General features: G+C 50.8%; 1 protein-coding gene across 1 annotated transcript; it reads right to left on the reverse strand.

Moving 5' to 3' along the window:
• Window positions 1-6,318: 6,318 nt before the first annotated feature.
• On the reverse strand, window positions 6,319-11,835 carry AQP3 (aquaporin 3 (Gill blood group)). Its single transcript, XM_049773951.1, is given in 9 exon segments — window positions 6,319-6,458; window positions 6,461-6,480; window positions 6,570-6,817; window positions 7,654-7,757; window positions 7,760-7,768; window positions 8,038-8,107; window positions 8,109-8,179; window positions 8,415-8,538; window positions 11,728-11,835. Coding segments are annotated over 9 exon segments (894 nt in total).
• Between the last annotated feature and the right edge of the window lie 14,280 nt (window positions 11,836-26,115).

Raw genomic sequence — 26,115 nt, forward strand, 5'->3', positions numbered from 1 at the left:
ACCGGGTGTGGCCCAAAAACCCAAAAAAAGAAAAAAAAAGAAAAAGAAAACACAATATAAATAATAGCACCCAAGAGGACTATAGAGATGAGTCTATAAGGACTAAGAGAGTAAGTACAGTTAGAGGAAAAACTAAACTAACAGCATCATGACAATAATAGAGAGAGGAAATACAATACCCTGTCTTGAGTGATAGGGCAGGGGGTAAGGGAGGTAGGAAATGGGGGTTAAAGGTGGCAGAAAAGTTGCAGTGGTGAAGGGGGGTGTGCATTTTATGGCTGAAACCCAATTATGATCATGTTTGTAACCACTGTGCTTAAAATAAAGAATTATAAAAAAAAAAATGAAAAGAAAAGAAAAATGTCTGCCATAGAGGCCCTGGTAGTGAGAAAGGGAGAGGATAGAAACTGGGGACAGTAATAACAGGTGAAGGGATGGAGTACTGGACATTTTATGACAAACTCATCATGAACCAATTTTGTGTTAACAAATACAGTATCACGTTTATTCAATTTAAAAGTTATTTATGGGCCAGAGTGATAGCACAATGGTAGGGCATTTCCCTTGCACGTGGCCCATCCAGGGACAGACCCATGTTCAATCTCTGGGCATCCATATGGTCCTCCGAGCCTTCAGGAATGATTTCTGAGTACAGAGCCAGGAGGAACCCCTAAGTACTAGCCCCCCACCCATTTTTTTTTATTTTAAAAGCACTCACTACCTTGGCCCCCATCCACATTTCCAGGTGAGCAAGAGGGAGTTCCTGGGGATACAGCCCATTGAGGATCAGCTCCTGAGTCCTGATCAGGCTATGAGATGTGGGGCAAATGGAGACACACATGGCATATGAAACCAGGCCCATGCCCTCCGCATATCCAAGGCTCTCTGCTCTGTAGAAGGGCTGGGCAAGGACAGAAGGCATAAGAAAGAAGAGGGAAGGGGCCATAGCGGTGGCACAGGCCATAAGGCATCTGTTCGATCCCCAAGCGTCCCATATGGTTCCCCGAGCCAGGCGGAATTTTTGAGTGCATAGCCAGGAGTAGCCCCTGAGCATCACTAGGTGTGGCTGGAAAAAAATGAAAAAAGAAGAGGGAAGCAGAGAATGGAGTTTGACTCTAGGTATGGCTGCCTTGCTATGGAGACCCTACATGAGACAGTTTTCCCATCTCACAAAGAGAAGTGTGCATTCTGGTAGCAGCCTCTCCATTAGACCTCATGTCAGCTGGCACTGAAGACTGAAACCCTGAGGGGCAAATGATAGCCACAGCTAGTAAAGCAATTGAATTGCACACAGCAGACCCAAATTTGGATCTTCAGCAATCACAAGTCATTCCTAGAGTACAAAGCCAGGGGTAACCCCTGAGCACCACCAGATATATGCCCCATCTCATAAAAATAAATATAACAGGAGTGATAGGCACAGCAGGTAGGGCATTTGGCAACCCAGTTCAGTGCCCCAGCATCCCATATTGGTCACCGAGGCCTGCCAGGGAATGATTTTTGAGTGCAAAGCCTGGAGTGGACCCCCTGAGTACTGCCACGTGTGACCCAAAAACCAAAAAATAAAATTAAATAAATAAATAAATAGGACAAAAGACTGAGACCCTGAGAGTGAGACAGAAGGACTCTAAAGAGGGATCCCAGTCACTAAGCAACTGCACCCCCTTCCAACCCTGAGATCTGGGTGTTCTCTCAGAGCTTTGCCAGCTGCCCTGCCCTATGGGCATGTTCCCTCCTCTTTGTGGGCAAGGACTTGGCCCCACCCAGGCCACCACACCTTCCCCTTGGGCCCCTGAGGGCCATCTCTGACCTCTGGGGTCCCATACGTTGTTGGAAGATTGTCTATTCTCTCCCCTTCCCACCCCACCCAACACTACCTCACCCAAGTTTCCCCAAGCCTGGGGGGGCCCCACCCAGTTTTCAGACAAACAAATTCATGGAAGAAAGTCAGTTGTGAGAGGAGGGGAGCTAGTTACCTGGGTTGCCTGGGGATTAAGAGGAGGCAAGGAAGCGTGCCATGAGTCAGCTCAGTGGGCCTTGTGGGGCAGGTTCTGGGGGCACACTAGATATTCCTTTAGAAGCACACATAGGACAAGCTGAGACCCAGTGGACATGTAGGACAGGAGCTGTGGCCAGACAGCAGCAAGAGCACTGGGCTTAGAGGACAGGCACACCCAGAAACCCAGAGGAAGGAGCCCCTGCCCATGTACACACAGCTCAGGCACACAATGGAACAGGAACTGAGCTTGGGTTTCATGGCAAGGGGTGAGGTCAGGGGCTGGGGTGGGTGTGGGAGGGTCCAATGGTCACCCTGTAGAATCACTTCTCTAGGGTCCATCCCAGGGGAAAAGAATCAATGAAAAAGACTTCCCTAAAGAAAAAGAAGGATTTTTTTTTTCTAGCACTCAGAAGGGCAGGGGGTATAGGATGCAGAGTCCGCCATGTGGTGGAGGGGAGAGAGTTATCCCCTTTTGCCTTCTGTCCATGGAGGGGGGTTTCCTCACAGCTACTGTGTGGAACTGTGCCCCACCAGCCTGTTCTGACCCCTCTTTCTCTGGCTGGGGTCTGGCCTCTGCCCTACATTTCCCTTCCCTCTGCCCCCCCTCCCCCAAATTCTCCTCCAGTCAAGGCACAAATGATCCAGACCAGACACCACCATCCCTTTTCCCCCCCCCAAACATAGAAATACTGGAGAATTCTAGGAAAGAATCTGAGGCAGAAGAACCTTAAAAACAGCCTCCAGGGACTAGAGGAGTAGTATTGAGGGTTGGGCCCCCGACCTTCCACATGGTCCACCCAAGTTTGTTCCTGGCATCCCATATGGTCCCTGAGCACCATCAGCAGTAATTCCTTTTCTTGTTTCTTTTTTTTTTTTTTTTTTGGCTTTTCGTTTTTGGGTCACACCCAGCAGCGCTCAAGGGGTTACTCCTGGCACTCCACTCAGAAATTGGTTCTGGGGCCCAGAGAGATAGCACAGCAGGGAGGGAGGGAGAGAGAAAAAAGAGGATCATTGAGGGGTCCAGAAATGTTAAAGAGGGGCCCCGGAGAGATAGCACAGCAGTGTTTGCCTTTGCAAGCAGCCGATTCTGACCAAAGGTGGTTGGTTCAAATCCTGGTGTCCCATATGGGTCCTCCCATGCCTGCCAGGAGGCTATTTCCGAGCAGACAGCCAGGAGTAACTCCTGAGCACCGCCGGGTGTGAGCCCAAAAAACAAAACAAAAAAAAAAATCGCTCCTGGCAGGCTTGGGGGACCAATGGGGATGCCGGGATTCAACCACCGTCATTCTGCATGCAAGGCAAAACGCTCTACCTCTATGCTATCGCTCCAGCCCAGCAGTAATTCTTGGAGCATAGAGCTAGGAGTAACTCCTGAACATTTCCAGGTGTTGCTCCTCTCACAATAAAAGAACAAAAAAACAAAAAAAAACAGCCTCCAATATCTTTCCCATCTCCTTGATCCCCAGCAAATATCTCTGCTATAAATTCAAACCTGCCTCCTGTGCTAAGTCCTGTTTCCCAGGTTGCCTTCCAAGATCTTCTTTTCCCCAGGGCAAAACAATGACCACCTCAAGTTCATGCAGCTAGAGAGAAGTTATATGGGAGCTCAGCTCAGGGGAGTCACGTGCCGTATCCCCAGAAAATCATTGCCCCTGGAGTTGGCAGGTCCGAATCCACCGCAGCAGATTGAGAGAAAGGAAGAATATGGAGATGGAGAATATGAGCTGCTGCAGTGGTCAGCAGGTGTGGGATACAGGGGGGTACGGGTGGGACTGGTGTGGTTGGAATGAAACTCCAGGACCACATTCCCTTCTTCACAACTGCCTTTCCTCCCCCGCCCCACCTCCACCCCCTAGGCCTGGGAAGGGGCCACTCCCTCTGCTCTGATCCCTCTAACATTCCTGACACGCCTCTTGGGAGCTGGGGACTTGGGTGGAGGGGATGCATGAAAGACCCTGAGGTGAAAGAAACTGCTTTCTCCCTCCTCAGTCACTGGCTGTGTGACCCTTGCACTCACCACCCATGCTCTCTGGGCCACCAGCTTCCTCATCTGTCACATGGCTGCAGAATAAGAGCTGAGCTAAGTCTTCAAACACCAAGACTCCTGGGCGCTCAAGGAGTTAAGTTCGTGGGAGGTAGGGGCCACCTTCCCTTTTAGCTCTGTGAAACTTGAGGAGGATCATGAAGGAAGGAAAAGGTGAGAGAGGCCACGTGATTCCTGGACTAAGAGTTTGTACTTAGCTTTGCTGGGGCCCCTTTGCTTCCCTGAATCACCCCAGGTCTACCAGTCAGCCCCAACACCAAATGTGAACAGACACAGAAGTGCCCTCCTAGACTGAAGAAGTAGAGGGGAGACTGAGAACATTAGGAGAGTAGGAAAGAGCAGGAATGACTTCCTGGAGCCAGAGGCATTTCAGGAAATCAGAATGTTAAATGAACTGGAATGGAGTAGAGGACCTTTGCAGATGTCCAGCCAGAGTAGAAAAGCACTGGAGCACCCAAAGTGATGTAAGACGGAAGCTTTTTGAGGAGACAGGGCAAAGAAAGGGCCTTAGAGGGTTTGGAGATGGTCTCCAGACAGCAGAATCAGAGTCAAGTCCATTTTCATTAGGGATTTCAAAAGGAGCCCTCTGGGGACAGAGAATTGTCTGGGCAGGGCAGGGCCATTTGTTTTTTTACATGGCCAGACCAGGTTTGAATCCCAACACCCCTGTGTGGTTCCCAATCTCCCCAGAATTGATCCCTGAGTACATCTCCTTGTTGGCCAAAAACATCCCCCCCCTCAAATAAACAGAAGGAGCCCTCTGGAGGAGATAAATGAACATACATTCTGCTTGTGAGAAGCCTGAGTTCAGCCTCCAATATACTCTCCACCAGCACTACAGGGAATGGCTTCAGAGTGCAGAGCCAGGTGGGTGAACACTCATTTAATCCTTCTAGCTGTAAAGGATTGCCAGGGGTGGAGAGGGCCATAAGCAAGGGAGACCACACCTGCCTTGTGCCCAGGTATGGATGAGGTGAGCTGCTGTGTTCTGGGCCACTTAATTACTGAGCCTGCTCCAGGGAACTCACACCCAGTTAGATCACAATCCCTTCCCTGTAAGAATGTTCTTCCCCTCAATGCTGCTTCCCCTTTTGGGTGGTTCCCAGGTATTGGGACAGTGTGAGGATCAAAATAGAGACAGAGGTATGGAAACCTCTTTGGGTGTGAGCTACCCCCCTCCAGGAACCCCTGGCAGACACAAAATATTAGCCCACACCACACACTTTGTGCTCCAGTATTTGAGGTTTCTTTTATATTTTGTGGTTCCTGGGCTTTATGCTAGAGAGGCCTTTCTGAGATGGGGCACGTTAAGTCTGGACCACAGTGCCAGGGAATTCAACCTGGGCCTCCAGGCTGCAAAATCTCCAATCAGCCCCTTGAACTCTCTTGGAATCCAGCTTCCCTGAGTATTTATGACATGGACCTCCTAAATAACCTGAAAAAAGCAGCAGCACAGCCAAGAGACAAGGCACAATGGGCAATTTTTAAACATACGTTTAGATTTATTTATTTTTTTTATAAAAGGGTACATCAAGGGTGAACAATTAGCGGAGTGAAAACCCAATTAGAAGCAGTCTCCAAACCTCCATTCCTAAGACTATAATATCTACCATAATATTTGGGTTTGTTTTTTGTTTTTCTGTTTTTTAAAAAGAGCAAACATGAAACTTATGGCCTAGACTGACTCTAGCCCCTCACACTTACCTTGTACTAGAAACATTACCTAACTCCTACTTAGTGTGGGCAAGAGAGCCAGGCTGGACTGTGGGTCCCTCACAACCCTCCCTCCTCCCTCAAAACCTATGGAAGGAGGCTTAGGAACCTGGGTAGGACACACATCTTCTCAGAAGCCCCCACTTTCCACTGCCTCCTCCACTTGGGGCCCAAAGGCCAATTCGAGGTACCTTCCTCACTCACATAGAAACCCCCCTCATTTCTTCTCCTGGAATTCCCCAGCTGAAACCCTTTCCACTCAGTCTTTTTGTCCTGAATAGCTAAATCCACACACTTGCTCCTTCCATACATGCATTCAAAAAATCTGGCCACCCATTTCTACCTCTTCGAGACAACGGGTCCCACAGTGTCCAGGCCCAACTTAGGGGAGGGTCCTATAAAAGTTCTAGTGGACAGCGTCCAGCCGGAGTGTCCAGAAAGGGGCCGTCCAGCAGGGCAGGGGCTTTCCTAGGACGAGGAAGCGAATCCATGAAGTGGGTAGGCCCCTGTAAAGTCAGTGTATATGCTGGGGGGCAAGGGGCCACAGGGGACGTGGGGGGCTCTATTCTTTGTGCTTCACGTGGGCCAGCTTCACGTTCTCTTCCTCATTCGAGGGGGGAGGCGGCTCCAGGTGGCAGCCAATCATGAGCTGGTACACCAAGACGCGGCGATGGAGCCCCAGCAGCGGAGACACGATGGGACCCACCACCAGTGACGGCCAGTCCTGGGGAACAGACACAGGTGGTCAGGGGGCCTGAGGCAGGGCAGGGAGGCAGGCATACGTGGGCTGGGGGGGGGGTGTTTGCCACTTACGTGAAACACCCTCCGAACCCCAGCCCGGCGATAGCAGTTAAGAGGGCGAGGGCCGAATCTCGGGCAGGTTGACGGCATAACCCAGAGTTGAAGCCATGGAGGTGCCAATGGACCAAGACCACCAGGCCCACAGTGAAGGCCTCCAGCGCCTCGGGGCACAGGGGTTGTTGTAGGGGGTCCACGATGGCCAACACACACACAATGAGGGAAGCTGTGCCAATGAACTGCAGTGCAGCAGAAACAGAGTCGTGAGCAGCAGACCCCACTTCATCCTCCTTCCCTCATCTGACACCCCTCCAGCTGTATTTGGGTGGTCCATTCCCATGAGATAATGGTGCTCAGGGGAGTCCATGAGGTGGCAGGAGGATGCAGTCAGGGGTTTGGCTATATGCAAGGCAAGATATTTATCCCTGGGCCCAGAGAGATAGCACAGCAATGTTTGCCTTGCAAGCAGCCAATCCAGGACCAAGGTGGTTGGTTCGAATCCCGGTGACCAATCAGGTCCCCCGTGCCTGCCAGGAGCTATTCAGAGCAGACAGCCAGGAGTAACCCCTGAGCAACGCCGGGTGTGGGCCCAAAAACAAAAAAAAAAAAAAAAAAAAAAAAGGAGATTTATCCCTGTACTATCTCCGTGGCCCCTTCCTCCATCTTCCTTCCGGCTTGGCAGTAGTACTATAGAGTTAGAATTACCACATGCAGAAGGATTCCCCCAGAGATCATGATTGACTTTTTTTGTTTGTCTTTGGGTCACACCCCAGCATCGATCAGGGGGTTCCTCCTGGCTCTATGCTCAGAAATCACTCCTGGGCAGGCTCGGGGGACCATAGGGGATGCCGGGATTTGAACCACCGTCCTTCTGCAATGAAAGGCAAACACCTTACCTTCAAGCTATCTCTCCGGCCCCATGATTGGCTTTTTTTCCTAAATCTAGGATTCGAACATAGATATCTGCCAATATTGAGAAACTGTGTTCTAAGTAAGGAGTAGCCTTCCCCCATCCAACCCAGGAGCAACCTCACAGCACCTTGATCCTTTCTCCTTGACTAACCCCAGTCCTAACCTATGACCCCAGGCCATACCTGATCAAGAAACCATTGACCATGTCCAAGTGTACCAGAGGGGTAGGTTGGCAAAGATACCCAGCTGTGCCGTTGGGACCCGAGACGATAAGCTCATTGTTGGCAAAGGCCAGATTGCATCTGGTGGCAGATAAGGAGCAGATCATGACACAGGCCTGAATCCAGTCTTCCCCTCCCAGAAATCTCAGGTCTGCGCCATCAATGGGGTGGAGACCCTGAGACTCTCTTGTTCCACTGGGTCCCTCTACCTTGGCCCCTAAGTGAATGTCTGAGTCATGAGTCCAAAGCCAGGGCAGAACCCAGCGGTCTTACATTAATAGGTCCAGTGCCAGCAGCTTCCAAAGAGGGGAGAGGTTCATGGAAGGAAGAGTAAGGAAGGGAACACTCACCAAAATAGAGTCCAAAAACAATGCCAGCACCCAGGAAAGCTCCTAGTGTCTGAGCCAGGGCATAGACGGGGCAGTTTGATCCAGGGTTCCCGTGCCAGGGAAGGCACATGGGCAAAGGTAACAGCTGGGTTGAGGTGGGCTCCTGAGCAGAGATAAATGGGAATTTGTTAGGGAGGCCCAGATCTCACCACCCACCCACACCCATATTATCTTTCCTGAGCAGAGGAAGGGAAGTTCCAAAAGCAGCAATTGACCTAGTTCACAGTTCCAACAGGGCTCAAAGGCTGCGGAGACCCTGGCCCAAGCCCCTGGCCTTGAGCAGCTTCCCCAAAGGACAGCTGTGGGAGTGCTAGCTGGGTTCAGTCCTTACCTGACACCATGGCCCTGCGAACCAGGATGGGCCAGTGTGACAGCAAAGCCAAAGGCCAGGTTGATAGTGAGAAAGCCACCGTGGGTGCCCCGGCTGAGCACAACCTGGGGCCACAGAGCACAGCCGAACATCTGAGCAAGGAAAGAGAACAAGAAAAGACCCCATGCATCAGACCCCATAGAGCCTCAAAAATGCTTCGAGGGCAGGGCCAGAACCAAGAGTGTCCACCGACTTTTGTTTTTTTTTTTTTTTGGTTTTTGGGCCACACCCAGCGATGCTCAGGGGTTACTACTGGCTATCTGCTCAGGAAATAGCTCCTGGCAGGCACGGGGGACCATATGGACACCGGGATTCGAACCAACCACCTTAGGTTCTGGATCAGCTGCTTGCAAGGCAAACAACACTGTGCTATCTCTCCCGGGCCCAGTGTCCACCGACTTTTAAGGGTAGCATGTGAGGCTCTTCAGGAATGGAACCCAAACACACCCTGAGCAGGGGTGAACACAGACTAAACAGGGCCTGAAGCAGAGTCCATGGAGTCGTGGCTGGAAGATGCTGAACCCATCCCAGGAGTGTCTTGAAGCCCAAGATACTGAGTGTAGCTCAACACTTTCTTAGCATCCTTTCTCCCCATCTCAGAGACCCGTTGAGGCTCTCCCCCATCTCCTCAGCTGCCTCCCTCTTTTAGGGGAACCATGGGGTAGGCAGAAGGCTATGCACAAAACTTTGGTGGAAGCTACCTCTCAGGGATCTGGGATATCTAGGGGCCACTTATATCTAGGCTTTTATCTAGTGCTCTGACCTTGCCCAAATAACATCTCAGCAACCTCACCTCCCTTGATATATATATATCCCTGTTCCAGGTTTTTCTTTCTCTCTAGTCCCCCTGACCAACGTGTGCACCCCACCCACACAGGAGGTGCTCAAGGAAGAGACCTACCTGTCTGGTTTCCAAACCTTTCCTGATAATGGCAGAAGGGAAAAAAGATGAGGTCTAAACTTTCTCCCAGGAAGTAAGATTCATGACCTGACCTGGGCCTGTTTCCCTGATTATAAAAATATTTCTGTACCAGCTATAAAGAAAAGGGTTGTTGTCCTGAGCTACCCAGAGGCACCCCTTAAATAGCTTCTTAGGGCCCATGCCCTCCCACATCTCTCCCATCTCCCATAATGATGGATTTTATGGAGTCCCCAGCACTGCTTTAAGAGCTCCTGTGCATTCTGAATGCCCCTTACTTCTTTTTTTTTTTTTTTTTTTGTCCCTTACTTCTGATGTGGTCAACAAGGAGCACTTCTAATTACTACCCCTGGCAAGCCTTAAGAATAGCAATAGCAATCAGGGCAAAGGTTGTCCCCCCAGGTGAGAGCAAAGATCAGAGATTGGGGGTGAGGGGAAAGCACGTGGGGGTCTGGGGCACTCTGCCCCAGCTTGGCAGGTCCTGACCTCAGGCTGGGCCGCCTGAGGGCCCTTCCTGGCATGTTCCCAGGAGGCCTTGGAGGAAGAAGCTGTCAGGGCCAGTTCTACCACCTCACAGTAATCTTCCTCTTCCTCACCCTCCTACCCAATACCCTCCTCCAACTTTTATAGAATATCAGAGAAAGAATTTCTCTTGCTCCACTGCCAGCCCCTATTCTGGCCACAGCAGAATCTGGGTGCCCCTCCACTGAAGAAAGTGCACCAGATAGTGCTCAGGGGGCGTTCAGGCTGTGCCCTCCTCCAGGGCAACCCTAGAGGTGATCAGACACCTGATGCCGCACCCCTACCTGGATACAAACACTTCCACCACAACACCAGCTTATCCAAACACCATGGTTCTAGGATAAGCAGAGAATGATCTCCTAGGTGCTGGGCTCAGCAGGAGACTAGATGGCTCCTTTTGTAGAGAACAGGTGAGAAATGAAGAGAAGGCAGGAAACACAGTGAAGAAAGGGCCATGTGCTTTATTACCCTGCCCTGGGTGGCCCCATGAGTCTCCTAGGAAGTGGGAGACACCAGCTCTACAGCAAGAAGGTTACCTACCCCCAATCTCTTCCTGTGTTGAGGAAGAGAAAGAGTGTGCCAACGGTGGTAAGGGCACTAGTCCTTTGAGAGGCTGTGGGTAAAGGGCCCTCCTTGGTTTCTGTCCTTCCTGTTTTTGAGACTTGAAAGTGAGTGTCAGCCCACCTGGTCCCACAGTCTAACCACCCACCCAAGCCTTTTGGGGTGAATCAACTCCAGCTGCAGTTACAACAGGGCAAAGTGGAAGGGGAGGGCTGCTGGTCCCAAAACAGAGTAACCCAGGTTGAAGAGAGAGGAGTAGAGAAGTAAAGGTACTTGATTTACAAGTAGGCTGGCCTGGGTGTGATCCCCTGGCACCCTGGATCCACCTGAGCCCTACCTGGGAGTGACCCCTCACACAGAGCTGGGAGTCAGCCTTGAACACAGCGGGTGTGTGGCCCCCAAAACCAAGAAAAAAAAATTAAAAGACAAAAGTAACCATCCACTGTAGAGGACCAAATTAAGCCAGAAGTCACCCCCGCAGGGGAAATATTGGTGCAAACAGAGTCACTGGAACAGGAAAACGCAGTCCATGACCGGTGTGGGGGGTCAGACCCAGGGTGGCCAGGACCGACCTGGGGTGGAACTAACACGGTCAGGGAGCAGGCTGATCCTTGAGTGTCCCTCTTCTCCTCCTGGAGCCAGGAGGGGGCCTGGGGGCTCCTGCCCCCCGGACCTCTTCTTGCAGACAACCACGGGGGCCTGGGTGCAGCCAGCAGACACAAACAGAACAGCTGGAGCTCTCCGCACCTTCCCTTCCCCGCCTAGTCTTTCTACTTCCTATTCTGCCTTGTCTGCACCCCCCGTGGCCTCTGCCCTCGTCCCCCCACCGCTCACACACTGGCCTGCCCATCGCTGGAACTTTTGGGACTTTCGCAAGCTTAATGAATTCTTTAGGGCCCAGATCCCCGAATAGAAGCTGCTTCTTTCTCTGAGCTTTGGGACTATGGAGGGTAAGTGGAGAGACTAGGATGTGAAGGGTGGGCGCAGGGGCCACATAAACCAAAAGCCCTGCCCCCGGGCCTGCAGGCTCAGCACCACTACTGGGAGGGTCAGGGATCCAAGGATCAGTGGTGTTCTGAGGTTTGACAGCTGTCTCCCAGTCCTCCGGAGCTGTCATAAAAGCAGGCAGCGCTGGGAAGAGGCAGAGGAAGAGCCCTCCAGGGACAGAGGTCGGCCTGAGGTGTCAGTTAGGAGAGGGGCTCAGAAGGTCCCCAACCACCACCTGGGCCAGGAAGAGAGGAACTGGGGAGAACAAGCGTTCTGGGAGCCCTGCACTCACCACGAGGATGAGGGTCCCCAGGCATTCGGCCAGCGCCTGGCGCAGCAGCCGGTAACGGATGTGGAGCATCTCCCCGCAGCGGGACACCAATTCCCTCTGTCGACCCATGGCAGCTGTCAAGGTGGGCAGGCGGGCAAGAGTGGCTGCTGTGCGGCGAGCAGCGGGCGGCGCCCTTTATAGCGCCCAGGGCCCCGCCCGCCGCAGCCCCGCACCGCCCAGTCCCCGGGCTGCAGTGGGCGGTCACCGCCCCCCACACCCTGGTCGGGCCTGCACGGCGGGGCTGGGGAGGGAGAGGGGAAGTGGGGAGGGCGTCGAGGGGTAGCGGTGTTCCCAGGCCTCGGGGCATTTGGGGAAGAATGGGACAGAGAGGGTGTCTGGCTGGTGGGAAGGGTTTCAGTAAGAGATCCCTCTTACGGTGCGGGGCTTACAGAAAGAAAGGAGCTGTCCTCAGTGGGGTGAGGGTGGGGCCTGGAAAAAGGAGGTTGTCCCCCTCCTCTGCATTTTTTTTTGTTTTGGGGTCACATCCGGCACTGCTCAGGGGTCACTCCTGGCTGTATGCTCAGAAATCGCCCCTGGCAGGCACAGGGGACCATATGGGATGCCAGGATTCCAACCACCGTCTCTTCTGCATGCAAAGCAAAGGTCCTACCTCCATGCTATCTCTCCGGCCCCCTCCTCTGCATTTTTTGGGGGTACCAAAACCCAGTAACGAACCTCCTCTGCTTATTATCACCTTCCAGGGGGAAACACAGAATATGTCCAGTTCCTGATGAGTCCCAGAGCCCCTCTCCATCAAGTCTGTGTTCCCCAGTACAGTTTCTTTTCTTTTTTCTTTTCTTTTCTTTTTTTTTGTTTTGTTTTGGTTTGGTTTTGGGGCCATACCCAGTGACCCTCAGGGATTACTCCTGGCTATGCGCTCAGAAATCGCTCCTGGCTTGGGGGACCATATGGAATGCCGGGATTCAAACCCTGTCTTTCTGCATGCAAGGCAAGCACCCTGCCTCCATGCCATCTCTCCGGCACCACAGGTTCTTCTTATTTTTTGTTTTTTGTTTTTGGGCCATACCTGGTGACGCTCAGGGATCATCCTGGCTATGTGCTCAGAAATCGCTCCTGGCTTGGGGGACCATATAGAATTCCGGGGCATCAAACCAAGGTCTGTCTTAGGTCAGCCACGTGTAAAGCAAATGCCCTACCGCTGCACCACCACTCCCGCCCCCCCCCCAGTACAGTTTCTAACCAGTTCTTTTCACAGGTGACTGTGATTATGCATAGAGATTGTTCCATGCAGGACATTTCTCATGCTTGCACACACATGAATGGGACATGGCCATATAACTGAGCCTATTACATGTGAATGGCAGAAATGACTATACATGTTACACATGGATGGGACACAGGGGGTATGAATGTGTCTGTCACACATGGACGGGACACAGACTATATAACTGCCTGTCACACGTGGGCCCACATGTGGCTTGCACATGGCTCCAAAGGCTGAGCAGAGCTGCAGTTGTTCTGACATGCCACAGTTCGGCCTGCTTGCCAACAGGGTGGATTCCAGCTGTTTTAACCCATTCCTTTCCCACTCTGTCTGTCCCTTTGAAACTTTAAGAGGTCCCAGAGAGGGCTCAAAGGGATGTGTGGGTACTTTGCATGGAGGAGGATAGTTTTCTACCTGATTCAATCCCAGACACCTGGTGATATATGATTTCCCCAGAGCCAGTGCTCCCCAAGAACTGCCAGGTGTGGGTCGAAAAGAGAGAATGAGATTAAGACCTGAGAGAGTATACAAGGGACCATACAACATGACTGCATTTGGGCCCGGAGAGATAGCACAGCGGCATTTGCCTTGCAAGCAGCCGATCCAGGACCTAAGGTGGTTGGTTCGAATCCCGGTGTCCCATATGGTCCCCCGTGCCTGCCAGGAGCTATTTCTGAGCAGACAGCCAGGAGTAACCCCTGAGCACTGCCGGGTGTGACTCAAAAACCAAAATAAATAAATAAATAAATAAATAAATAAATAAATAAAATTAAAAAAATAAAAAACATGACTGCATTTAAGAGGCCTGGTTTAGTTCCAGCACCTGGTTAAATTCTGGAGGCATTGGCCCCTTGGAGGAAGGGAAGAATGCTTGCTCTGCTGTGCTTAATAATCAGAAAACTGGGGCCCGGAGAGATAGCACAGCGGCGTTTGCCTTGCAAGCAGCCGATCCAGGACCAAAGGTGGTTGGTTCGAATCCCGGTGTCCCATATGGTCCCCCGTGACTGCCAGGAGCTATTTCTGAGCAGACAGCCAGGGTAACCCCTGAGCGATGCGGGTGTGACCCAAAAAACCAACAAAAAAAAAAAATAATAATCAGAAAACTGAGGTCTTGGAGCAAATGGGCACTCATCCCATGCCTGTGACAGTATTAACAGAGGAGATGGAAGAAACCAACTTTTCCAGGAGAAATTAAGCCCAGATGAGTGAAGGGCTCTGGGGACTTTCCCTTGAGAAATGGTTGTTAGAAAGGAGGGCTCCAGGGCTGACTCATGCTCAAAGAGATGGGTTTGGCAACACTAGTTTGGGAGTAGCACATGTGAGCATTGTGGCCCCCAGGCCTGGAGAGCAAGTTCTGCTCATAGCATCAGGATCATGTACAAATGCAGCCCACACACCAGGATCATGGCCCTGAGAGGAGTACCCAACCCCCTTGGGCCCCCACGGGCTGGGAGGCCCCATGGTGAATCAGGGAACCATCACTGAATGTGACTCAAAGCAGAACCCAAGACTCCTGGTGCCAGAGCCCAGATTATGGGAAGAGAAGATTTTGTGGCTACCACCATGTTGTCTTCTCTTCTGCCCACCCCACAGAGTGGGTGCCTAGGAAAGGGCACTGGCAGGGTTCCTGTTGGTAGAATCCTTTGGATTGGTCTCATATTGCCTTCTTTTTTGTTTGTTTTTGGGCCACACCTGGCGGCACTCAGGGGTTACTCCTGGCTCTGAGCTCAGAACTTGGAGCTGAAAGATAGAGGTAGGGTGTTTGCCTTGTACGCACCTACCCAGTACAGGAGGTGGTTCAATTCCCGGCATCCCATATGGTCCCCTGAGCCTGCCAGGAGTGACTTCTGAGCGCAGAGCCAAAAGTACACCAGGTGTGGCCCAAAAGCCAAAAAAAAAAAAAAAAAGAAAAGAAAAGAAAGAAATGGCTCTGGCAGTCTCAGGGAACCGTATGGGATGCTGGGGATCAAACCTAGATTTGTCTCAGGTTGGCCACTTGCAAGGCAAACGCCCTACCCTATGTTGTGCTATCACTCTAGCCCATCTCATATTGCCTTCTAATTAGAAGTCTCTCAACTGGTTCCTTTGGCTTTCTGGTTAAAAAGATGTTTCCCCATTGCCTCCTCATCTGGCTTTTTCCTCTCCCCTTGAGGAGTAGGCTTTGTTTATCCCAATAAAGACTACTCAGGTGGCCTGGAGGCCTGGAGGCTGACATCTTGGCTCCTGATTCCACGTGGTAGAGTAACCGGCTTGTGGATGAACAGCTTGCGGTTAGTTTTCTGGCCTGCTATTCCTTCCCAACTGTGTGTGGATTATTTCCTGCACTAGAGTAGCTGCCAGACTGCGTCTCTTGTCCTACCCGGGTAGGGGGCATGAGAATTCCTCTTCCTCTCTGGGGATTGTGGAAAGCACAACCCACCATTCAACAGGTCCCTTCAACTATAAAATTGGGAAACCAGGGACCAGAGCAATAGCCTAGTGAGTAGGGTGTTTGCCTTGCACATGGCCAATCCAGATTCAATCCGCGTCATTCCATATAGTCAGTCCCCCAAGCCTGCCAAGAGTGATTTTTGAGTGCAGAGGCAGAGCCAAGAGTAAAACCTGAGCAGGTTTGACCTGACCAGGTGTGGCCCAAAAACAACAAGAAAAAAAAGTGGGAAACCACAGCCCCTCATCCTGGACCTTCCTAAACCAAAGCCTTCCCTGGTCTGGGACTCAGGGCAGAGAGAAAATCAGCAGCTGTGTACCCAAGGGTTCCTTTCAGCCCCTGTGCTCAGCTCACATGTTCCATGTGAGCTGTCACAGGAGGAGCTGGTCACATATGCACACACATTTATACAGACTCACACATGCACTCACACACCTATGCATACTCACACAGTGACACATATACTATCACACACTCATATATTCACATATATACACACACCACAATCTCACAGTCACACTCGCATATATACACAGATACTATCACACATTCTCATAACATGTACTATCACACTCACATATACACAGACACACACATATACACTCACACACTCCTGTTTCTATCTCGTGTCAAGCAGCGTTTACTCACACACATGATCAACCTGTGCCTCCCTATATCCCTGAGGTTGCAGGTCACCACAGAGAATCTTTGGGATCTCCTTGGTGGACCAGTCCCTGTCAAAGCACTACGGCCCAATGTTCCCAACTCAGGACCCACCTTCAGGACCATGAGCCCTGCTCCCACCAAACTCAGCCCTTTCCATAGGCAGCAGTCACCCATGTTCATCAGTGTGCATTCATGTGGATCAGTGTGGGTCAGGGTTACTGCTGAGAAAGCCATTTAGATTTAATAGCAGCCTCACCCAGCTATTTGGTGCTTGGCCAGTGAAACAAAACTACATGTACCTTATATTGGTGGCACAGGAGCAATGTCAGATCAAATTCAGGGCCTCATGTATGCTAGGCACAAGTTCAGTTTACATGCTCTTTGTTTGGGGTGGGGAGCCTCACCCTTTGGTACTCAGGGGTTACTCCTGGCTTTGTGCTCAGAAATCTCCTTCCTGGCAGGCTCCTGGGACCATATGGGATGCCGGGAATTGGGCCTGAGCTCGTCCCACGTTGGCCACATGCAAGGCCCTACTGCTGTGCTATCTCTCCAACCTCATACTTTACAAGTTTGAGGTCTCTCTCTGACCTTGTTTTCCTGCTTCTCAACAGACCTGATATAGGCCCAAAGCCAAGGTAAATCTGAGGGAGGTAAAAACCTCCTTAGGTCCTCAAAGAGGAAGAGAAATCAGGCCTGAGGACACTTGTGCAGAAGTTCCATTCTGGGCTGAGCTTGAAGACAGAAACAGGAACTCGACTGCTCCACCTCTGGTGAGCTGTCGGGTGTGAGGAGTTTGCATTCTTCTCACTATTGTCCCTGGTGAAAGATATCCCCTTATCTGATAGATAAGCTCCCAAACAGAGCTGGGTCTTCCTAGCTCCCCCTCCCCCACCCCCAGAGTTTTGGGGAGTTCCCTATCCTGTGTGCAGGAAAAAAGCCAAGGCAACCCTCAGGCCTGAAACCAGACCTACCTGAGCCCTCCAGGTGTCGAGGCAGGGGGGGCCCTACTACACCCAGAGTACCTTAAGCAAAGCCTATGTCTCACCCCAGCTGGCAAGCAGGCAGAGGGGTTGGCCCAGAAGGGCCTTGAGGCTTCACCCCTGCAGGAGGCTGGGGAAACTTTGAGGTCAGAGCTGGAGAGGGTTGCCAGGCAAGGAAGGGTTGAGGATGCAAGTTCCAGCCCGCTGGACTCTGGGGCTGGGCCCCAGCCCCTTGAAGGGATGGTGTGGCACACCCTTCATTTCCCTGCTCCCCCCCAGCATCTTTTCTTGCCTGGCAGAAGAAACATGGGCCAAAGTGGAAATGATAAAAAATAATGTGTTCTTTTTATGGGAGAGGGGGCCACACCCAGCAATGCTCAAAGGGTTACTTCTGGCTCTGTTGGAGGAAAACAAATGGGATGCCAGGGGTAAAATCACGTGCAAGGGCAAAAAGCTTCACTTGCTATACTAATGTTTTTTGTTTTGGTTTGGTTTTGGTTTTGGTTTTGGGGTTACACCCTGGCAGCATTCAGGGGTTACTCTTGGCTCTATGCTCAGAAATCGCTCCTGGGTAGGCTCGGGGGACCATAGGGGATGGCCGGGATTTGAACCACCGTCCTTCTGCATGTAAGGGCAAACCGCCTTACCCCCTGCTATCTAGCTTCGACCCCCACTTGCTACACTGATGATGCCGGCCCCCAGAAAATAAGTTGTTCTAACAATGCTGCCAATCTCCTGAATGCCTTCACCTTTCAAAGCACTGGAATAGGCAGTAAGGATAGAGGGGGAAGGAAAATTAAACTTTTATATGTTTTATTTGTTTTGTTTGAGGTTCTTTGGGGGAACCTTATCTAGCAGTACTACTCCTAGTTCTATATGTGAGGAGGTCACTTTCAGCAGTGCCCGGGACTTTGAGAATACCGAGGGATCAGCCAGGATCAGGCCTGCCAGGCAGGCTCCTGAAGCCCCTGCACTCTCTCCAGCCAATAGTTTTACCTTGGTATTTCAGCTTTAATTGATTTTTTTTGTTGTTTTGGTCGACACCTGGCAGTGTTCAGGGTTTACTTCCTGCCTCAGTGCTTTTAAGTAACTCTGAGGTCACTCACTGGAGGTGCTGGGGGGGATGACCTTGTAGTCTGAGGGCATGAAACCCAGTACCCTGGATGCAAAACTGTTAGGGAGCGGTCTCCTGGGCCCAGACCTTCAGACATTTTGGGTTTTTTTTGTTTTTGTTTTGTTCTTGGAAGGAATGCAACCTGGCTGTTGCTCATGGGCATACTCCTGGCTCTATAACTCAGGGATTCACTTCTGGCAGTGTTTGGGGAAACCATTGATGGGTCAACCACACACAAAGCAAGTGCTTTTAACCCACTGTAACCAGAGTAACTCCTGAGCATACCTGCTGCTAAGATTTTTTTGGCGGGGGAGGAAGGTATTGGGCCACACCTGGCAATACTCAGGGGATTACGTCCTGGCTAACCACTCAGGAATCACTCCTGAGAGGCTTAGAGGACCATAAGAAATGCCAGGGATTGAACCCAGGTTGACTGTGTGCAAGGGCAATTGCCTTAACATCTATACAATTGCTCTGGCCCCAGTGCTGAAATTGGTAATGGGTATGGGGGAAGGAAGGTAAGGAGAGCATAGGCTGGGGGTGCCCCCACGGTTCATAGGTGCCAGGAGTATATGAACTATTGGGGCCACCATGCCTGAACTCCCCTCCTCTGCATATGCCTTGCTCAGCCTGGCTTAGAGCCCTGCCTCAAGGCTCAGGTATTGGGGGCTGACTCCGGATAGGGATAGGAAGTGGAGAGCTAAAATGAATCACCCTGTTATGAGCGTCCCCAGACTGGGGGGCGGGTGAGAGCTCCTCCTCCTGCGCCAATACAGTCAACCCCTGTCTGCAGAGCAGACACATTTAGGCCAGAGCACTTGATTGCAGAACCACAGTTCACTTGGGAGAAAAGCGACCTTTTTTTTTTTTTTTTTTTTTTGGTTCACACCCTGTGGCGCTCAGAAGTTACTCCTGACGCTGCACATCAGAATCACTCCTGGTGAGCTGTGGGGGGGGGGGGGGGGGGGGCGCAGAAAAAAAGAAAAGTAAATCACTCTCTGGCATGGCTTGAGGGACCAGTATGGGATGCCAGGATTCGAACCATCAGTCTGTTCCCTGATCAGCTGCATGCAAGGCAAACGCACTATCGCTGTGCTATCACTGCCAGCCCCCAAAAGCGATTGTTTTCAGGGGTCAGTGTTTTTTTTCAATGTCCTTGAGTTTCTCTTGGCACCCTTTGGGAACAGTAGAGAGTCCTGGCAAGGGAGGGCAGAGGTTGGGATAAAGGCCTGGGCTGCATTACTGAAGAAAGACAGAATCATTGCAGACAAACTGAAGGAGGGTGTTTAGGTCACAGGAGCCTGTCAGGAGCAGGCTCTGCACTCCTGGCTCCTGAGCGTTTCCAGGGTGTGGGCCCAAAAATGAAGAAAGAGGGGGGCCAGAGAGATAGCATGGCATTAGCATTTGTCTCACATGCATAAGGTCGGTGGTTCAAATCCCGACATCCCATAGGTCCCCCGTGCCTGCCAGGACCGATTTCTGAGTGTATAGTCCAAGAGTAACCCCTAGAGCACTGCCAGGTGTGACCCAAAAACCAAAAAAAAAGAGAAGAAGAGAAAGAAGAGAAAGAAGAGAAGAAAGAATGGAAAAGTGAAAAGGAAAAGAAAGAAAGAAAGAAGAAGAAAGAAAAGAAAGAAAGGAAAAGAAAGAAAAAAGAAAGAAAGGAAAGAAAGAAAGAAAGAAAGAAAGAGAAGAAAGAAAGAAAGAAAAGAAAGGAAGGAAGGAAGGAAGGAAGAAAGAAAGAAAATGGAAGGAAGGGAAGGAAGGAAGGAAGGAAGGAAGGAAGGAGGAGGAAGGAAGGAAGGAGAAGGAAGGAAGGAAAGGAAGGAAGGAAGAGAAGAAAGAAGGAAAAGAGGCCAGAGTGATAGTATACAGGGGGTAGGGCATTTGACTTGCACATGGCAGTGGGGTAGACATAAGTCCAGACAGTTTCCATTTCCTGACTTGTCCCTCCACACACCCTCATCTCTATCTCAGGTTTTTGTAAACACTATATATATATATATATATACTATACATTGCACATGGTTCAATCCCTGGTACCATCCATATGGTCCGACAGCCAGGAGTAATTCTTGAATACTGCCCAGTGTGACCCAAAAGCCAAACAGAAAGAGAAAAAGAGTAAGAAAAAAAGAGAAAGCAAGAAAGGAAAGTAGGAAGTAAGGAAATTGATAGCACAGAAGTTAAGGTCCTGAGAACTTTCTGGATGAGGACCCAAACCCCTACTCTCTCACTCGTGGAAAAAAAATCAGGAGCTGGGGACTTGGGAGTGATATCAGAGTTGTTAGGGCATTTGCCTTGGATGCAACAGACCTGGGTTCAATCCCCAGCATCCCATATGGTCCCCCAAGCCTGCCAGGAGTAACTTCTGAGTGCATGAGTCAGGAGTAACCCCTGAGTAATGCCGGGGGTGGCCCAAAAACAAAAACACACATACAAAAAAAATTAGGGGCTGGTGAGATAGCACAGCAGAAAGAGCACCTGACCAACCTGGGCTTTGAACCCTAGCACTATTATGAATTCTCCGTACCACTAGGAGGTGATCCCTGAGCACAAAGCAAGAAGTAACTCTGAACACATTATGGTAGGACCTAAAAACAAAGAAACAGGGACCTACATAATAGGCACAGTGATTTGGCATTTGCCTTGCAAGCTGCTGATCCGGGACAGATCCCAGTTTAATCCCCCAAATCCCGAAGTGGGTTTCCCAAGGCTTACCAGGGAGCTATTTCTGAGCACAGAGCCAGGAGTAACCCCTGAGTGCCGCCAGGTGTGGCCCCAAAACCAAAAAAGAAAAAAGAAAAAAAACGAGTATCCAAATATTCTGTGCTCAGGGAGAGAACCAGTGGCAATACTTAGCAAATCATCTGCAGTCCAAGAGTTTTGATCCAGGTGTGGGTGGTGGGATGCAAGGCAAGCACCTCAGTCTCTGAACTATGTCTCAGGACCCCAAAGCTGTATTCTTTAGGAGAATCCTATTTCCCCATGTATGATTCTGTGGCATTCCTGTATAATCTGGCTAATGTATGCATGCATATGCACACAGTAATCAGCACATGTCCTGATAAGATCTGTACGGTGTATTTTTGTGTGCCTGAGTTGGGTGTTTACAAAAGCCTGAGATAGGAGATGAGGGTGTGGAGGGAAGTCTGGAAATGAACTGTCCTGGGACTTAGTCCCTACCCCATGCCAGCCTGGCGGCGGGGGTAGGAGGGATGGATAACTTGGAGCTGACACAGACTTGGCCATCACCACAAACAGGCCTAAGGTGTATGGATGGCTCTGGGACTACACTCAAAGGGACCAGATTACTTTATTCACCTGGTCTAACTGATTGTCCCATCTCACTCATCATTGGCAGGAAAGATCTTTGGTAACAGGATTGGAGGTTGCCTCAGAGCATGAGTGGGTCAGGATAGAGGTGGGTGTGGGAAGAACAATTCCTAGGTATGGGGGACGAGCCATGGAATGAATCTGGAGAGTTTCCTAGAGGAGGAGACATTGTCCTAGGGATTTAGGGGTGGATTTTGCCCAGGAAAGGACTGCATGGGAAGGATGGCAGCCCATGTTTTTTTAGATTGTGTTTGTTTTGCCACATGCAGTGGTTCACAGGGCTTACCTCCTTTTTCTTTTTTGGTTTTGGGGGCCACACCTGGTGATGCTCAGGGGTTTACTCCTGGCTATGCAGCTCAGAAATCGCTCCTGGCTTGGGGGACCATATGGGAAGCCGGGGATCAAACCCAGGACTGTCCCGTGGTCTGCCTCGTGCAAGCAAATGTCCTACCACTTATACTATCACTCTGGCCCCAGGCTTACTCCTGACTTTGCTCTTCAGCAATCAGGCGTCCTGGTGGGCTCAGGGGACCATATGAGGTGCCAGCTACCAAACCTGGGTTGGCTGTGTGAAAAGCAAGAGCCTTACCGGCTATACTATTTTCTTGGCCCCTCCATTTGCTATATAAAAGATTCTCTTGGTCATACCTTATGCAAACCCCCTCATATCCCACCTTCCTGGCCCTAGTGGCTCTTGAGCACTTGAGATTGGTTGTCCATAACCGCCAATCAGCACTAGAGCAGGCCTGTCTCCAGCTGCTGAGTGGAAGGGAGATGCTAGAACAGGAGAAAAAGAGGCCAGGCACAGGGCAACGGCTGGAGGGAGGGAAGAATGTTTGAATTTGGGGATTTAGGAGACAGAATGGGTAGGGGCATGTTGGCAGGAAGTTGAAACTGGAAGTGGGCGTTAGGTAACCTGCAAGCTGAACCTGAGTCAGCTGGAGCAGCTGAAAGGCCACAGTCCCAAGTGGGTGAGGGCTGGGGCAGTGGAAGGAGTCTGTGCACCAGGCTTGCTGATAGGCCATGTGTGTGAGCCCCAATCCCCTCCCCTTCAGCCCAGGTGAATCTGCTCACTTAATATAGGACTGCCATCAGCTGCCTGTCCAAGGGAGGGTCTCTGCAGCTGGGCTCAGCAAGAACTGGGGTCTTCCAGCAGCTGGAAGATATGGGTGGAGAAGTCTTAATGGGAAAGGCTAGGATGCCCAAGCTGCATCTTTATCCAAATAACCAGCTGAAAATGGGCAGACTAGTACCCTCCTCCATGCCCCCCCCCCCCATAGTGTCCCGTCAGACCTTTCCACCTTCTACTCTATCCTGCAGGGGTCTCTAGTTTATAAAAAGAAAGAACTGGGTCTGCTTTGGAGTAGCCTTCAGTCTGAGGTTGAGAAACTTATTTAAGTGTGAACTGGATGGGGAATGCAGAGAGATAGTACAGCAGGTAGGATGCTTGCCTTGCACATGGCTAACCCAGGTCAATGCCCAGCATCCCATATTGTATCCCAAGCCTACCAGGGGTGATTCCTTAGTGCAGATCCAGTAATGAGCCCTGGCACAGTGACCCTAAAAATAATTTTTTAAATGAATGAACTTGAGCTGGGTTACACTCTAGTATTCTTACTCCTACCTGCCTCCCCCACATCTGAACCCTGCTCCTCTGGCTACCACTGATACAGCTACATTTAACTGCCTTGGGCAGGAGCCAGAGTGATAGCACAATGGTAAGGCATTTGCCTTGCACATGGCCGACCTGGAACTGATCCCGGTTCGAATCCCAGCATTTCATATGGTCCCCTGAGCCTGCCAGGAGCAATTTCTGAGTGCAGAGCCAAGAGTAACCCCTGAGGACAGCCGGGTGTGGTCACCCCCCCAAAAAAAAAAAATTTAGCCACCTTAGGCAGAGGGAGAGGGACTAGGCTGCCTAGCAGCAGAGTGTGGAGTGGACAATAAGGGAACCAGGCTTCTCTGGACTGCTACCCCACTGGAACGATCTGAGCTCAGGACTCCACACTTTTCACCTTCCACATTTTATCCCTGGACCCCAGAAAAGCCTAGGTTCAGCAGCAAGTGACTTGTCTGAAATCAGGACACCCAGAGTCTCTGGGCTCCCCCAGATTCTTACCCTCTCTTGGCCTCACACAAACCTGGAAGATTATCCTGCCCTAAGGACTAGAGCACACAGCTCTACCAGTCTGAGTGAGGGCTTTGCATGTAGGAGAGCCAGATTCCAATACAGGCACTATATGGTCTCCCAGACATGGCCAGGAGTGACTCCTGAGCACTGCCTGGTGTGGTCCAACACCCTTCACACACACACACACACACACACATACACACACACACACACACATACACACACACACACACACACACCTGAGCACTGCCTGGTGTGGTCCAACACCCTTCACACACATACACACACACACACACACACACACACCTGAGCACTGCCTGGTGTGGCCCAACACCCTTCACACACATACACACACACACACACACACACACACACACACACACAAAGTTATCATGTATCTTGTCCCTTTCCTTCTAATTGTAGAAGAGGGGAAAATGGTTGGAACCAGGGATCCCCTTAGTTTCCCAGGGCTACTGCAATGCTTCCTCTTCACTTTCAGTAAAGGCTGGGGGGCTGAGTGGCCTTTCCTAGGAGGATATAGGTGACTCATGTGCCCTAGGCCTCCCCTCTCCTTTATCACTCACCTGAACTAATCTGTGACTCACATGATTCCCGGATGTTGGAGGTGGGGGTTACAGGTATATTTCTTGATGGGGTGGTGTCAGACAAGTAAGACTCTGACCTCAGGGGACTGGAGCAGTGGCACAAGCTGTAGGGCGATTGCCTTGCATATGCTAGTCTAGGATGGATCTTGGTTCGATCCCCCGGAGTCCCATATGGTCCCCCAAGCCAGGAGTGATTTCTGAGTACATAGCCAGGAGTAACCCCTGAGCATCACCAGGTGTGGCCCAAAAACAAACAAGCAAACAAAACAAAAAAAAAAACAACAAAAAAACCCCAAAAGAATCTGACCTCACAGGTTAGGAACAAAGAAGTACCTGCAACTAGGTTTCTAAGAACTGGGGTCTTGCTTTTTCTTCCCCAAAGTGAGGAACTAGAAGCTGGAGAGATAGTACAGTGGGCTTTTTTTTTGGGGGGGGGGCACACCCGGTGATGCTGAGGGGTTACTTCTGACTCTGTGCTTAGAAATTGCTCCTGGCTTGGGAGACCAAATGGGACACCGGGGGATTGAACCACGGTTCGTCCTAGGTTAGCTCGTGCAAGGCAGACGTCCTACCATTTGCACCACCACTCTAGCTCCACAGTGGGCTCTTTAAAGTGCACTTGCCTTACATGTGGTTGACCCTGGTTTGCTACTGACACTGAAATATGGCTCCCCAAGCCCCATACCAAGAGTGATTTAGGAGGAACCCTAAGCACAGAGAATAGCCCCTAAACTCACCATTAAGTGTGGCAACAACAACAAAAAATGAGCTGAGCTGAGGAAAATAGGTTATTAGTTAAAAGGTCTCTGATTTAAAGGTCCTGAGAGATAATAAAGCAGGCACAGCATTTGCCTAGCATGTGACTGACCCAGGTCTGATCTCTGGTACCCCATTATGAGCCCTGCCAGGAGCAATCCCTGGCATCACCATGAGTGCCCCCCATCTGTCCCAATAAAGAATTTGGCTTAGGGGCCGGAGAGATAGCATGGAGGTAAGGTGTTTGCCTTTCATGCAGAAGGACGGTGGATCGAATTCTGGCATCCCATATGGTCCCCTGAGCCTGCCAGGAGTGATTTCTGAGCATAAAGCCAGGAGTAACCTCTAAGCGCTGCTGGGTATGACCCTAAAACCAAAAAAAAAAAAAAAAAAAGAAAAGAAAAGAATTTAGTTTAGGGGCCGGGCAGTGGCGCTAAAGGTAAGGTGCCTGCCTTGCCTGCGCTAGCCTTGGATGGACCGCGGTTCGATCCCCCGGTGTCCCATATGGTTCCCCAAGCCAGGAGCGACTTCTGAGCGCATAGCCAGGAGTAACCCCTGAGCGTTACCGGGTGTGGCCCAAAAACCAAAAAAAAAAAAAAAAAAAAGAATTTAGTTTAGAGGGGATCAGTTTCTACTGCCAAAAGGCAGGGCCCTTCAAGAATAAAGACTGAGGGCCCGGAGAGATAGCACAGCGGCGTTTGCCATGCAAGCAGCCGATGCAGGACCAAAGGTGGTTGGTTCGAATCCCAGTGTCCCATATGGTCCCCCGTGCCTGCCAGGAGCTATTTCTGAGCAGACAGCCAGGAGTAACCCCTGAGTACTGCCGGGTGAGACCCAAAAACCAAAAACCAAAAAAAAAAAAAAGAATAAAGACTGAAAAAAGAAAAAAAAAAGAATAAAGACTGTCAAAGCCATGTTCCCCACACCCATTTCCCTCCTCACCAACTTCCTGGAGAAAATCTTTGATAAACAGGTTGGAGACTGAGGGACTGAAACTGGAGCCTGAGCTTCCTCTGCCCCACCCACCCCTCCTAGAGGGGCCAGAAACAAAAAAAGATAGGCAGCCACTCAGCTTTGAGTCCCCAGCTCCTCAGGCAGTTAAGTCAGC

Source organism: Suncus etruscus, chromosome 1 (genome assembly GCF_024139225.1).
Source record: "Suncus etruscus isolate mSunEtr1 chromosome 1, mSunEtr1.pri.cur, whole genome shotgun sequence".
Classification (NCBI taxonomy): domain Eukaryota; kingdom Metazoa; phylum Chordata; class Mammalia; order Eulipotyphla; family Soricidae; genus Suncus; species Suncus etruscus.